Source organism: Lissotriton helveticus, chromosome 2_1 (genome assembly GCF_964261635.1).
Source record: "Lissotriton helveticus chromosome 2_1, aLisHel1.1, whole genome shotgun sequence".
Taxonomy (NCBI): Eukaryota; Metazoa; Chordata; class Amphibia; order Caudata; family Salamandridae; genus Lissotriton; species Lissotriton helveticus.
This window is the reverse complement of record NC_136059.1, coordinates 1,099,569,636-1,099,585,722: the sequence shown is the minus strand read 5'-3', so window position 1 is coordinate 1,099,585,722 and position 16,087 is coordinate 1,099,569,636. Positions and strand designations below refer to the sequence as shown.

At 40.7% G+C, this 16,087-nt stretch overlaps 2 protein-coding genes across 4 annotated transcripts in view; both read left to right on the top strand.

Moving 5' to 3' along the window:
- Positions 1-16,087, top strand: part of TTC39B (tetratricopeptide repeat domain 39B) — a 609,447-nt gene that overhangs the window by 242,750 nt on the left and 350,610 nt on the right. The window lies entirely within an intron of this gene.
- On the top strand, positions 10,602-14,179 carry LOC144819605 (uncharacterized). The gene is made up of 2 exons (XM_078677427.1): positions 10,602-13,250; positions 13,320-14,179. Exons 1-2 carry the CDS (start codon positions 12,132-12,134, stop codon positions 13,800-13,802), a joined length of 1,602 nt encoding a protein of 533 aa, XP_078533553.1. The 5' UTR covers positions 10,602-12,131; the 3' UTR covers positions 13,803-14,179.

Sequence of the window (16,087 nt, the reverse complement as noted above, 5' to 3'; positions counted from 1 at the left end):
CAGTTCGGGCTGGACTGTTCCCATGAGGCACAGGGTCAAGACTGAATTGCATATGGCTGGGTTCAAACTGGAATGGCCTGGTGAGCAAAACAACGATGGATTTAGGCCCGAACTGGGGTGAATGTATGACATTGTTCTGCATTCTGTCCCTCAATTGTTCTTTTTGCATGTATTTAACAATAGACCTGTGTAGACTGGAGCCATGTCAGTCAAATATAAATCGTACCTGACTTGTGGTAACTCAGCCCCAGGCCATGACACTAATCAAAGCACCATACCATATTGGAATATGGAGTTTCCTGACTGAGCATTGCTTGTGAATGACTAGTAGGTTTAGGTAGTGACAACCATTTATGTATCAGGAATTGGAAATGTCATGAAAGTTGATGGCGTAAGGACACCATGACTCAATGTCCTGTACAGTCGTGCAATCCCTTCACAATTTCGTGTTTGACACACCATGTGTAAAAGGTGAAAAGGGAGTTCAGCTAATGCCCATTGAATTATTTACCTGTCAGTTGTCACAGAGAACTAGTGTTGTTACCACCTTTCAAATCCACTCCTCACACCCAAGACTGTGATGTCCCACAGGGGATCCGTCATATCTCCTTCACTATTCGACCTAACTTAGTTACCAAACCTGAGTAAATTATTCAACCTCACCTGTTACAACTATGGTTATGAGCATTTAGACCGTTCCGTGACCCCACGCCAAGTAGTTTTGATTGTTTTAATGAATTTTATTTATAACTGTATTTTATATTGCAACGATTTTAATTAATCTAACAAAGATTTTTTACTGACTTACTTACCTGTTCCAACTATGTAGATAACACCCAATCATTTTTTAAAAGGATGGTCTGGAAGGCCTCAACAATTTAAAACTTGATGACTAACTTCCGGCCATAAACACATGGATGATGAATACCATCTAAGACTAAATACCACTAAGACAGAGCTTATGGCCTGTGGACAATGTAAAAAATAAAAGCCTCCTGCCATATGACCAGAGGAACATGAAGCCCCTCCAACAATATCAAGAGAAGTCATAAACCTAGGAGTAACTATCGATTCGGACGTATATTTGATACCTTATTTCAACAACATAAAACAGAGTACCTTCTACACAATGAAAACATTAAGTTGCCTCCTTGGATACCAACAGAAACTGCATGCCATTATCTCACTCACAATCTCCGAGCTTGACTAGGGCAACAGCCTATGCCTTGGTTCACCCTCATCCATAATATACAAAATGCAACTCATCCAAAATGTTGCTGCACAATTTCTTCTCTACATTCACCAAAGAGAACACATAGACATGACTCTTGTCTTGCAATCACTCCTCTAGCTACCTATAGCAAAAAAGGACACTGTTCAAGGCCCTTTGCATTGTTCACAGAGCCTCCAAGGAAAAGGATAGCTATAACTACAAGCTGAATTCATGCAATATAAACAAATCAGGACACACTGCTTTCTCAGAACAAGCCACCAAGTTCTGGAACACACTACCGGCCAGCATTAGAAGCATCCATGAGCCTATACACTCCAGAAGACAGTTAAAAACATTGCTATTACAAAGACGACTACACCACCACACATCCCGGCAACAGAACCTGGAAAGACAGTCATACCCTCAAGCTCAATGTTTAGCTCACAAGCCACAGATTGGAAACAACCCAACCAGTAAACTAGTTTTGATAACTAAGTAGTTAAGGAGAGCTGACCTATGTTTTGGTGCATTCCCAGATTTACTAAATCTAGTAAACCTGGGAATGCTTCAAACTGCTCTGCCTTCCCCAGTGAGGCACACGTTCTCCTTATGTGCTGCATTCTGCAGCACACATAGAAGAAGGAATACACCTCTAAGATTTGTTTTTGTGCAGGAAGTTGCCCCTTCATGCACAAAAACAATCCTGCCCGGAACACAGACACCCTTGCACCTTGGGGCAAGGGTGCCTGTGTTGGCGCTAGGCTGCATATAGTATGCCAGCGCTAGGAAACAGCAGAAATGTGCGACATGTTTGTGAACATGGCAAATTTCTGCTCTGTCTTTCACGCAATGCAGTCCAGCAAGTTGCTTTGCTGAGTAGCGAGAAATGTAAGTAAATCTGCCCCAAAACCCAGTCCAGTAACTTGCTAAGCAGACTATAATTGTAAGAAATACCATAAATGGGCCTGCGGAGCTGTTTAAAGCTGCCAACGACTGAAAAACCATAAACGATAGTTTGTGTCTGTGTCTCTCCCACCTTATCATCCATCACACTGCTACAAGCTGCAACCCATAGTATGATAACCACACCTCTGTGGTCATAACGCACACCATAAAAACACTTCATACATTGTATCACAAAGCAAAGACAACACACACCACCACACACCACCCTATAGGGTGTAGCTTGCTGCCAATGTAGGTAAGCTCTTCAGTGCCACACATTGGGGTAATAAGCTCTATACAAATGGGCAATACAATATTCATCACTTTCATCACCAAGATTTGTTTTGAACCTGCTAAAATGTTTGTTTCCATCACACTTCAGAATTAATATACAAAAAATGTACTCCTGGTATATGTTAAATATGTGTACCGTTCATTTTCAGGTATAGTATGTTTTTTGTGAATTGAAACAAAGTGACACCCTATAGTATTTCTTTTTGCACTGTCTGTATATAATGCCACTGGAATCATGAGATTCTGGGTCCATGGAACTATGCGTTTTCATCATAATTATGAATCTAGCGCATTTGCTACATAATACATAATCTGCTGCATATTCTGCAGGTTGTAACAAAAAACGAATTTTATTTCTAGCTGAACCAGATCAAAATGTACTAAAAATGTTGCAACATGTGCTGCAGTGCAATGGAAGGTCCTTTGCAAACGTTGAATGGCCACCTTTTAGCTATGCAGAGTTGTGTTTGGATGTGGAACCGGCACTAATGAAGTAAAGCCTTTGTCCAGACAGTGCTAAAGTGTAAACGATGGCAAAATAATGAATTGATACGATAAAAAAATGTGGAGCATTAAGGCACGATATTTGTTTTCTTGCCACAAAAATAAGTCAAAACTGCCACAGAATATAGGCCTCAGCTGCTGCCTAAGTCCATACCGCAGACAGATTGTCACAGAGTTCACTTCCAAAGGAAGAAAACTAAACAGCATTTTCATGTTAAAAGAAGCAATTTGTCAGAAGACAGACTGAAATTTAAAATGTCTCTGAATACCAGCAAATGTAACAAGATAAAAACAACACTTACAGGGATTTTTATTGCCCATTCACCTTCATAAATACTGCACCTCTAAAGTGTGGCAGCTGCTTTGCTCGTTTTGGAGGGGCCAAAGTTTATTCTGGGCTGGTCCAGCCCTCAAATGCCCCTCTGGCCGCTGCACCACACATCTCCCTTTGAAATATGGGCAAATATTCATGAGGTTTTGCACCTGCTCAAATCGTGACCCTAATAACATTTTACGATGGTTGCTGCTTGTTTAATAGGGTAAGGATAAACAGTATGTGTGACAGTGAAAGTGTGTCAGGGTAACAAATAACGGAGAAATAAATTGTGTTCTTTGTTTACATTGTAATAAAAAGCATATATATTTTCCCTCCGTCGTATTTTGAAGAATTGGGCCAAGGATGATGCAGAGTAGAGTGGGTTTAACTTCATTCTTGAAACTCATTATTATGAAGGTTTAATTCATTTTGGAACAGTTGTGCAACGGCAGACCAAAAATGTTGTACAATGTCGAGGCAAGTATAACTATATAAATGTATATTAAACTGGGAGTCAAATCTGAGGCAGAAAAATGTAAGACTGCAGCGGTGCAAAGAACCAAATAAACATTATTTTTGATGACTGAATAGGAACAGGGACACAACTTTCGCTTTGGTCGATTTTACATGAATATTTTTGTTCCTTAAACGTGTGCAGTGTTTTTTTAACAAAGAAGTGCTGATGGATAAATCGTCCTTCATAAATAAAGGAGGCAATTTGATTTTGCACCGTTTTTGCTGCTCGTGCATATAGAAAGGGCAACACTGTTTCGGATGTCAGTTTGACGGAATTTCAATAACAACTTGCTGAACGCCACACGAAGCGGACTTTGACACAACAGACACCCCTCTTTCAATAGGAATGCTATGTCGAACTGAGACCAGGCCTACATTATGTGGTAAGCCATTTAGTGGCACTGACTGTCCTGTTGCATTATCTTTGGATTTCACAGCCCTGAGTCATTTGCCGCGAGGTGACTGGACATGGGAACGTTTATGTATGGGCGAGGGATGAGGAAAAGAGAGATATGGCTGTACTTGTGTAACTTGTGTAACTTCACCTCACGGTACGTTTTTACTGTTTGAGGTATCTGTGCTGATGAGTTGGGTTTGGTGTGTTAACTCTAGCAGAGGCCCATTAATCTGAATTGCCTCTGTTCTGTCTATTGCACAACCTTTTCTGTCATCAACTTACCTTGCGTTGATTTGTGTGTGTTGTTTCTGACAACCAACAATATGTATTTTTTGTTGTATTGCATTAATCCCTCCCCACATGGTAGGCCTTACCTGAGCATACACAACTGAGTTTTGATGCTTCGGACAACACTGCTTCGTTTTTTGCAAACCGAGGACAATGGCAATGGAGATGCTGGAAAGATGATCGCGTTGTTCTGTAAATCAGGCGTGCATTGGAGGAACACTGGTACTGCAGTAGGCCTTTCAAACACTCACGTTGTTTATGTGATTTACCTGTTATGATGCTCTTCCTTCTGGTTTGAGAGGAAGAGAGGTAACCAATGGTGGGCAATTGTAGTCCTTCCTTTCGTTTGGCATATAACAACAATGCAGCTCGCAACTCTTATTCCTACCGACTCTTTTACTATACTAAAGAAATAAATAGATGTGTTGCGATTCATGTACAATGGCCATGGGCATTGTTCCACAGGAGACACCTAGCTTGTCCTGAATGGTTGGTGGTTTCATCCTGTCCCTTGATATCGGCTCTCCCGTCCTGTATTAACAGTGTGAATTCAGAGGCCCGCAAATTCAATCTAATATCTGTTAATATCCCCGAGGTTGTGAGCAAAAATTAAACACTTTGCGCCATGTTCAATGCAAATTTTCTGTTTTCTTTCTGGTTTTAACTATAAAATCATTACGTTTGCTGAACATATGGATGCCTTGGGCTCTACCACTGTAGAAAAATATAACTCTCAAAGCACTTGAAATCAGAATTTCAAAAATTCACTTGCAAAGAGGATCTCTGGATGACTGTTTCTGCATGTGTTGGCACTTTAAGCCTAGACCTATATATAGGCTTTGGCCGTGTTCGTCCAGTGCATGGAAAGCACTCGTTGAATCATCCCTGAAAGATTACCCCACCCGCCATTTAACAGGAATTATGATGTTGGTTCAGGACTGTGTCCCTACACCATTCTATAGTGTGGACCTAGTGAAAGCACAATCTGCCGAAGGGAAATAGAAAGTAATTTGGGTGCTTCTCAGGGCTTTTAGTGGGCCGGGTTTTGCTCAGCACCAGTAGTTCTTAAAAGCAGATGCAAAGACGGGTCCTTATTGGGCTCTCCATTTTTGCCCTCACCCTTAAGGTGAAAAAACAATCTTAACTCTGCTGCAGGACAAAGAGACTCTTTATAGTTCTTTCACAGTCTCATTATTTCAGAACTGAATCATTACAATATTATATAGAGCAAGGCCATAGTTGTTGCTTATTTATTTTATGCAACTAACAACCATTGTAAAAACCAATAGTTCTGGCTTGTTGTAGGTATAATGTTACTTGTTGTATAATATATCTGGATGCAATGACAGAAGCAGCAAAATACCAGTCGGGTGGCACATCATGGTAACGACAGATTTTTTGCATATGTGTTTTTAAGCCATCCTTAATTATGTCAGCCACGCCCCTTTGAGAGACCCCCAGTTTTTTCATCCCACTTAAAGCCCTGGTGCTTCGGTTCTCTTTGGAATCCTCGTGCAGCTGCTGGATGCTTCCCATATTTGCATGTTGATATTTGAATGCTCGATTATTAACTCCTGTGAATTTTGACGGTGTGCTGTAATTACTGGTTCAGATAATCTCTGGTTGCGTTGAGTACTGCGCATGCGCGGATAAACTGCTCACCTGCTGTGCGTCTTCTCAGCATCTGGCAAAATGAAATGCAGAACATCTTCCGAATCAATGTCATGCTTCATTTACAGATTCTATCTTGAGCAAATTATTGTTAAAAAAAAATTGAGAATAATCGAAAAATAATTAAATTGTCATTGCAAGTACTCTGAAGATGCCTTGTGTGCCTTATGATCACATGGGTCGGTGTTTTATTAGATAAATCTTTTATTATTGTGTCAAGTCAATTGGATAACATCTACAATGTTTTGTTTAAAGGCTATTCATGTAGTTTTAATGAATGACCAAAAACAAAGTCTTATTGCCCCCCTTCCCAAATATTTATAAACATTTACAGGGTGTTTTTAAACTGTGAATTCAAATCAGCCATTTGAATATGTGATCTATAGTCATGTAAAACTAACTGGGAGAAAGGTTTCCAAACAAGACCACTTCAGTCTAATCTGAGTTCAACTTTAAACAGTGATTTTTCATCTATTTTCTGATTACCAACGTGCAGTCATGGAAACGGGAGCAAATGTTGTATTCTTGGTTGAAAGCTGAGACGACAATTTGAGTGTCATCAGCGTAGGAAGTAAGGGAGAAACCATGACCTTTGATAATCGTAGCCAGCCCTGTAACATATATGTTAAATAAGGTTGGACTTAGCGAGGATCTTTGGGGGACCCCTTACGAAAGAAAAAAGGGAAATTCGAGAAATTCGTCAAGAGCGACTGTTTGTATTCTGTCAGAGAGAAAGGATGATAGCAGAGCAAGTGCTGTGTCTTTAATGCCTAATTTACTTAGACAGTGTTCAGAAGTGTGTGGTCAACCATATCAAAGGCCATGAACAGGTCCAGAAGAATGAGCGTAGCTGCTCCTCTGCTATCAAGAGCGACTCTAATCTCTTCCATGTCTTTGATAAGGGCTGTCTTTGTACTATGTCCTGGCCTGAACTCAAATTGTGTTGGGTCTAGCACTGGTTGCTGTGTATGATTTGGGTCAGCTGAAGATTAATGAATTTCTCCACCAATTTGGCTGGGAGAGGAAGATGGGAAATGGGACGATGTTATTGGAATCTGTCTTTTTAGAATGGGCTTCTTTATAAGAGGAAAAATGTGTGCTTTCTTCCATTGGGAAGGATTAACACCAGGGCAAAACATAGAGTTTAAAATAACAGTGAGGGTTCTGGCAATAAGGTCAGGGATCAGCTTTAGGAGTTCTGGGGGACAGGGACCTGAGCCTGACTTGGCAGTTGTGATTATTTTAGATGCAATACCTGATTTAACTGTGGAGAATTCTTTGAGGGTTTTGTGATCAAAATACCCCTCTGTGTTTGCTTCTGTAGGGGTTGGGGTTTTGAAGGCCTCGAAGTTAGAGTACATTTTCTAAACTTCATTCATAAACTGAGAGGCCAAAGTGTTGCAGAAAGCCTGACTGGAGTTGGGTTACTTGTTACACTGAGGGTTGTTAAGTTTGGAGACTATTTGGGAGAGTTCCTTGGAGAAATTTGTGGGCTAATCATTTTGATGGGTATAATATGCGCATTTCTCTTTCTTCAGAAAGAGTTTATAATTAGATAATGCTGCTTTATAAGAGTACTTCTTTCGTTCATCATAGTGTGAACACCAAATCCTTTGTCTTCAGCATATTTTTTTTTTCCTGAGATTCTCTGTACACCGGGGCATGGTGGTGTGCTCCTGTGTACAGAGGAGGATTTATATGGGGCTAGCTTAGTACATGTGGAGTTAAGCCAATTGCCATAGTCTGAAATAGCTTGTTCGATATTTGGAGGAAGCGGTGGGCTGGGTTTGCGTAAGTTGCTGAGTTAGTTTGACCGCATCTATTTTGTTCCAGGCATAATAACGGGATGGTTGAGCCGGATCCAGGTTGTGTTGTACTGTCGGGGTGGTAATATTAAATAGAATACTATAGTGACCCAACCAAACTAGTGACAGGATCTCCTGTAATGTGATATGGGGGTTATTGGAGAAGATGCTGTCGAGAGTATGTCCTGCCTGATGTGTATGAGGAGTTGCCTGTATTCTGTTTTCTATGATTTTGGTATTGAAGGAATGAAACACATCCGATAGTCTGTGTACTAGCACTCAAAATAAAAGGCATATATGCAGCCTTGGAGTGGCTTATGTTTTTTTAACCAGAAGGAGAATATACAATACTGGTGAGAATTAATTGCTTCTGGAATTCTCATTTCTCGACTCCCTGTCCATGGAGTAGTAAATTGAATATTCCCGAATTGGTTTTCAATATATATAGGTTACAGGGGCGTTATCGTTAGGCTCTAAAATTCGAACTTTGCAATTCCCACAAAAATACCAAATTGATCTGCAAAGTTACTGCTGGCAACAGTGTATTGCATGCCACCAGTGGCCACCCCAAATGTTTGATTCACAGTATCCCTTATGGCAAGCTTATTAGAACAAGATGGAACTGTAGCAATGCTATATCCTTTGAGAAAGAGAAAATGGTGATGCTACAGAGTTTCCACCAGAGGCAGTATGATACAAAACTTTCACCTCAGCAGTGAGAAAGGTGGAGGGGGTCAACAGGCAAGAACTTTTAGTGGTGAAGCATTGAGTGTTTGATGATGGTGAACAGATTTTGTTCATCACCAACTTCAGTAAGCAGGCTGACAATATAAGAAATATTCTTAGTAAACATTGGCATGTGCTCTATACTGAAGAAAGCATCACAAAGAACATACCTACATAACCCAGAATTGCCTTCTGGAGGAATCGCAATCTGAAGGACATGCCATGTAGAAACATGGTAACCAAGATCAGGTCGGTCAGAATGGCACACCAGGCTTCGTACCATGTTTTAACTGCAACGTCTGCAAATGTAGCAAAAAGATACAATCCCTTACCATTATTGATTCCAAGAAAAAGATTAAAATCAAAAAGGATTTGTTGTGTAATTCTGATTATTGCTTTTAAGCGCTAAGATGCCCATTCAACAGTACCATACACTTGGCGGAAAAACTCGTTTCAGAGCAAGTGAGGGTCATCTTGCACCAAGATGAGCAATTCCCAGTTGTTAAACATTTTAAGGAACTTAAGGAACACACATATATATATAACACCAAGTCGCTGCACTCACAGGCGGGTGCTCCTTGAAGTGGGGGTGCACCCACTTTTCAAATCTCCGCTCCTTTTCCGTACTCAGGGGCAATATCCAATGCCCAAACGGTAAAAAAAGGCACTCTATATGAAATAGACATATTTCAAATGTTTTTGAAATATGTCTATTTCATATAGATTGTAAATAGATGTGCCCATTTAAGGGCTTTATTTCGGTTTAATCATTGATTCATTGATTAATTTGACACTCTAAGATGGCGCTCATATTGGGACCTGGTGGATTTTCATGTGTCCTTTTTTGCTTTTCTTTAATATTGTGTTCTTAAGCATGACCAATAGGGCGCTTCGGTAAACATGGATGAAGGTTTGCTACCGAAACTCGTCTGTTGAGCAGTGTTTGTTTGGTGTTTGAATGAAATAACCCAAACTGTCCCCCGCGAGTGCCTTTTTTTTACCGTTTGGGCATTGGATATTGCCCCCGAGTACGGAAAAGGAGCGGAGATATATATATATATATATATATATATATATATATATATTCCTTGAGTTCCAGGTCATCAAAGACAACATGTGCTGTGTCACCTGAAACAGCGTTGAGGTTTTTAGCCAATCAAGGCACAACTTCCCAACACTGTAAGATGTCCTCACCACCCGAGTATTCAGACTGCACATAATGCAGGTCAGACCTACTGATCTTGAAACCCTTGATTTTACCTAGGAATTGTGCCTGACATTCATTAGTGTCTAAACTAAACATCCCTTCCAATTTGGGTCTGATTAATTATGTGATCCATTTTGCAGTATGGTGTCTAGTGTTTCCTCTTTGCATGTTGTAAACCATTGCCAGTTTTCAAAACGTGCAAATGTGGGAACGGGTGGTGTGTTAAAATCTTTTATCTTGGCTATTCCAAGACATGCTGTGCGGTTTTATTCAGAAAAATAATTTGTTGTGGTATCAGGCACGCTATAAACAATGCCTCAATTCCCTGAACCTGACAGTCTTTTGTTATCCAAACTAATTTTACATCTATAGTGATGACATCATCCACTGAGCCTCTCACACACACACTCACATCCCTATGCAACCTCTCATAAACCCACTCACACACTCATACAATGACTCACATACCCATTCACAGACTCATCCAAGTACTCACACAACTTCTCACTCCTCCATAGACCCACTCACACACCCACTTACTCACTCATACAGCCACTCACACAACCACTCATGCACCCATACATCCTCTTAACAAAGCCACTCACAAATACTGTGATGTATTCCTATAGGTTCTGTATCGATCCCCCTATTCCTGACCCTGTTCTGGTTAACAATTAACTAGCAGCCATCCCATGATGCAAAAACCGTTATCTGATTAAGCCACACCAGGGCACAGGAACGCGTTATCTGATTAGGTCATAACGCTTGCCATCTAATTAGGCAAGCACTATTCCTTCAGCCCCTGATAAGGCATACGGAGTTCTCAAAACAAATCAAACCTATGACAACCTGGGAAAATCCCTGCGGCCATTGTTTTGATTTCACCAAGAACTTCAGTAAAGAATGTGCTAACGACTAGTTCGTATGACATCCTTATTGACGTATCTATGTCCATCCTTACGTCAATCTCGGCACCTTACAGGTATAAATATTACCGACATTGCCTTAAGCAAACACACGCGGTGGTGACGAGATCGGAGCAGCGAGACTTGCCGAAGAGGCCAGCACAGAGCGGACCCCGCTGGCGCTGCCCCGCCTTCCTGACGCGCTGAGAACGAGACGCTGCTTTCTCCTGCCGAGAAATCCAGCTCCGGCGCTTCCAAGCAGCCCTTGCAGGCAGCCTGGAATATCAAGACCAAAGACGAGAGATATCAGCCCTCAACCATTCTAGATCTCAGGTACAGAACTGAATAACCCCTTACAGAGAATTCTTGAGTCAGTCACTTGGCAAAACAAACTTAACTTAAACTGCTACTTATCTACTCCCGCCCACGTATTAGGCTTAGGTCAGGTACACCGGGGTAGGCGTAGTTAGAAGCACCAGTTGAGTACGATTAGTCAAATGTATATATGTATGTATCTATTTTATCCATTTTAAATAACATATGGCTTAGAAACCATATCAATGCTTTCACAGTATTATTTTATACTTCTGCTTTTATTGTATGCACTTTACTTAACCATAAGTATTGCAATAATATCGATTCATTTCTCTTGTACGAGAAAGGAGACTGATCAATAAATAACATCTTTTATTGAACACGCCCGTCTCTTCCTTTTCTCTACAATCTGGTGAAACTAAGAATGCACTGAACTGACTGAGTAAAATAAGTTGTCTTTTGTTTTCACACGACTCTAGAGATACACTCTTGATTAGGGGAGAGCAAAGTTGTCATGTTCTATGGTTGTCAGAAACTAAATCCCTTCTTGTCTATCCAGGGAGGTTAAACTCCTCCTTGCCTATTCGAGAAAGTTTCTAGTGAACTCTGAGCTAGCTGGCAAACCCAAAACTTTAAGTCTAATATCGTCAGTAGAAGACCTAGTTAACCTCCGTCCTAGGTCTATACTATTGAAGGTATTATTCCAATGCGCAGAGCCTATTGGGATAATAGGAACTACACTACATGGCGCCCAAACGTTTGGAAAGGCGATAAAACTAACGCAAGACATTAGAGTAACTCAGTCGTGCTTTTTCACACAGAACCCCTTTTTTTCCCATAATACTCCAAAGACGTCTGGAGTGGGTGAAAGGTTATATCCGCCAAACCTCGCAGGAGGAGACTCCTATGTATGGTTCTTGGTTTAGTCAACGTTGAAGGATACACTGTTCCAAAATATTGTGCATCTAATCTTTGTTTCCATAAGAAACCTGATCTGCAAACAAACGGAATAACCTTCCTGTCGGTAAAATGGTAGACAGTGAAGAAGAAAGAGAGACAGCTAGAATAGCAGCTGAACTAGAAGCAGCTGATAATACTATGCAAGAAGCAGACCCGGATATAATACTCATCCCGGTCAACAAAAGGAAATCTGTAACTTTAAAACGTATAGAAAATGGACTGACACCTAGAGGTGGCACAGTCATATTCGTAATAGAGGCACACGAATATCGGCAGACAGAGGTATTCTATTCATGGATAAACTTTCCAGCAGCTAATGCTGTAACAAAGGTCTTCCACTATTACAAAACAGAGGAACCTCCTGAAGAGTACATTCCTTTCGAGGAGGTGGAAGTACCACTCAAATTCCAAGAGCACCTGCTCTTGTTTAATGGCGCCCTAAAACATAATAATCACATCACCAGGCTCGGTCCACTAGGTAGACCAGGAGCAACGTGGCCGGGCCTAGCCGGATACACACCACATCCAGACATCGAAGGGATGTCTGCAGCAGCTCTTTTAGTACAACTAAAACAATTAATAAAAGTACATAGACAATTAGTCCAATATGTAATGCGGACTTCAACAATCCAACCGGCAATCAAAATTCCACAGCTGACCCCTCATCATGGGAACACAAATAAAATTACACCACAGAACATACAGTCCTGTCTAGGTAAAGTACCCGCAAAACGGGAACAAATACCTTTGTGGCTAGCACAAAAAATCACTCAAATAGAGGCGGTGTTTCCAGACACCACTCCTCTTGAGAAACACAGGATTCTGACTATCTGTCTTCCAATGGGAATCGCACCGCACGTGGAGGACTGTGACACTTGGGGTACAGTCTTTGCTTCCATCTACACAAAAACACATGGTGTACCATCCATGTCAGTAATACCAGATGTGCTAAAACAAATTCAAGATGAATATGGTCCAGAACCCGCTTTAACTCTTGGTATGAAATTACTGAAAGACTTCAAGCAGGTCTCGGCTATATTATTAGCCAACATAAAGGGAGAAGCAGCAAACGTGGCGATCCACCAAAGGTTAAAAGAAACAGATATAGCAGACCAACCAGCTGAAATTGCCAGAATCATAGAAAAATCCTATGAAGAACTAGTAAGAGATAGTCTGGGTGGAATACCGGTGAAACCACAACTAATTGAAAGTCCTGAAAAAATATTTATTAAAAATAATTTAACAACACAAAAAAAGAGCTGGGAAGGAAATAAACAATCCTATCCTAAAGAAAAAAGATTCCAGACCAGAGGAAGGTCTCCTCGGCGGAGAGAAAGATCTCCTGACCAAGGACGCAAGTCTCCCCAAAGGGAGCCCTCTGTGAAAAAATACAACCTTAGAAATAGGGATAATATAAAGAAACCTGATAGATATCAAGATAATGATACACGTCCCTCTCAATCTTTTCAGACTTCCTCGCAGAAATCGGAAAGAAGAGGACGATCAGAACACAGGGAAGAGCACGTCAAGTCCAAAGACAAGGAACCTGCTCATCCAAATAAAAAATTACAATTTCCAAAAAAGAAGGTAGCCAGCATTAAAGTAATCAATAATGCCGAGAATACTGAGGACACAACTGAAAAACGGAGAATGGGCTCAGACAATGCTAGACAGCGCAGCAGAAGTGAGCATAGCTCGCAAAGTCCTTATGAATCATCTGGAGACAGTGGACACGAATGAATATATTCAAGTGGAACCTGCAGACACCAGAGTTAGCAAACCTCACAAAATATATGAAATAACATTACGTATAGAGGGGGATAAGACTAGAAAAATAAGGGGTCTATTTTGGGATAATCTCTCCCAGGGCTATGACATCCTTCTAGCTGAACGAGACTGGCCACCCGAGTTTGTCAGGGAGTGCCCTCATGGCGAAGAAATAATTATGCCTGCCTTCTCAAATCATATTCCAATTCATAAAAAATATACACTTGCAAGAAAGTGGGCAGTAGCTCTAGCTCCTGCTTTATATAAAAATCATGTAGGATGGGATAAGGACTCTCCTCCTCATAAAATCCAGTTAAAATCACAACCTACTGCACAAAGGCAGTACCCAATTAAGCAAGAAGCTAAAAAACAGGTAAAAGAGATCCTAGATCAACTTGAATACCAGGGGGTGATTGAAACTTGCACCTCACAAATGAACAACCCTTTGTTTCCTGTCTCCAAACCAGACAACTCATATCGTCTAGTTTTGGATTACAGACACCTTAACTCATGTTGCAAAACCTTTGCAGTGCAAAACTCGCATAGTGCTGCACTAATGAACAACATAGTGCGCAAAAAATACAAAACAACATTAGACATCTCTAATGGATTCTTTTGTCAAAATATAGCACCAGAGAGCAGATATTTGACTGCGTTCTCGGTAAATGGCTCGCAAAAAAGTTTCTGCCGTTTACCCCAGGGGCACAAGAACAGCCCAGGATTATTCTCAGCGAGAGTAACAGAATTACTACAAACATATGATGACGAGGCATTATCCTATGTCGACGACATTTACCTAACAGATGATAACTTGGATACTCACTTGAAGAGAGTGAACACCATAATACTTGGGTTCGCAGCAGAGGGTTACAAATTCAACTTTAAAAAGTCTAGAATTGCCCATCTAACAGTCCTGTTTTTAGGATATGAATTATCAAGTGAAGGCAAAAGCCTGGCTGACAATTTCCTAGAGAAATGTGCTGTACTCCAAGCACCTAGAACACTAAAAAACCTACAATCAATTCTAGGCTTCCTAAATTTCGGAAGAACATACATTGCAAATTACGCAGAAAGGGTAAAAACCCCTTTATGATCTAATAAAACCAGATTTTAAAAGAATCAATTGGACTCAAATACACACAGAAATTTTGAGATCCTTACAAACAGACATGTTAATTAAAACAAAATTAGAAACACGTGACAACACACGCAATCTTGTGATTCGAGTCATCCCAGGAAGATGCAGATTCACATACCTGACCTCTAATGAGGGAGAAAAGGTACCAATTGCATATAAATCACACTTGTACACAGAAGCTGAAAAGAGTTTCAGTATTAAAGAAAACATTGTTCATGCAGTTCAAACGGCTATAGCAAGAGAAAAAGACAACGCTGACGGTAGACGTATCACAGTCAGAACAGCGGAATCAGCCTTTGAGGCATTAACAACCCCATGTAATTTACCAACAACAGCGTTGAGTCCAGAATGGATACAATGGGTGAATTCAATTACAACGGACAGAGTAAAATACTACTTTGATCCAGAATTAAAAGAATTAAAATATCTAGAATATGAAATGACATACCCTCTGCCAATCGACATTCTGCCCTTACGACAGTACGCCTGTGTAATCTATACAGACGGCCATGCTCAACCACCAGGGTGGGGAGAACAAGCGTACAATCCCACATGTGAAATCACAAAAGAAGTGTGGCACGGAGGGAAACTGAGACCTCAGCTAATAAAAACACATTCAGTAGAAACTAATTCAGAAGAACAAACTGAAATAATAGCATTGAAAATGGCGCTAGATAATGCAGATCGCGAATTCCCGACACTTATAGTGTCCGATTCATATTACTGCGTCAAATCATATAACAACGATTTGCAGAATTGGATTCAAAACGGTTACAAAGATGACACAGGTGCAACAATAAAGCAAAAAGTGCTTTGGAAACAAATAGTTCTTTTACAGAAAGAACTACCAAAGACTCACGTGATACACTCACTGAGTCATCAGCGTGATGGCGTTCACGTTGCAGGGAATTCATTGGCTGAGACAGCCACAACGGTAGCAACTGAATCGGCTTCTGTAGTTAGAAAAAAGCGTGCAGTAAAATACATTGACGGTGAAACAGTGCTGGTGGTGAAAACGTCATCAAAAGGCGACTGCTCAGCGCTACCGATCAACTATCCACTCAAATATACATACATGATCGATGCAAACTCCATTCCTTTTGCTCGAATCCCTGGAGTG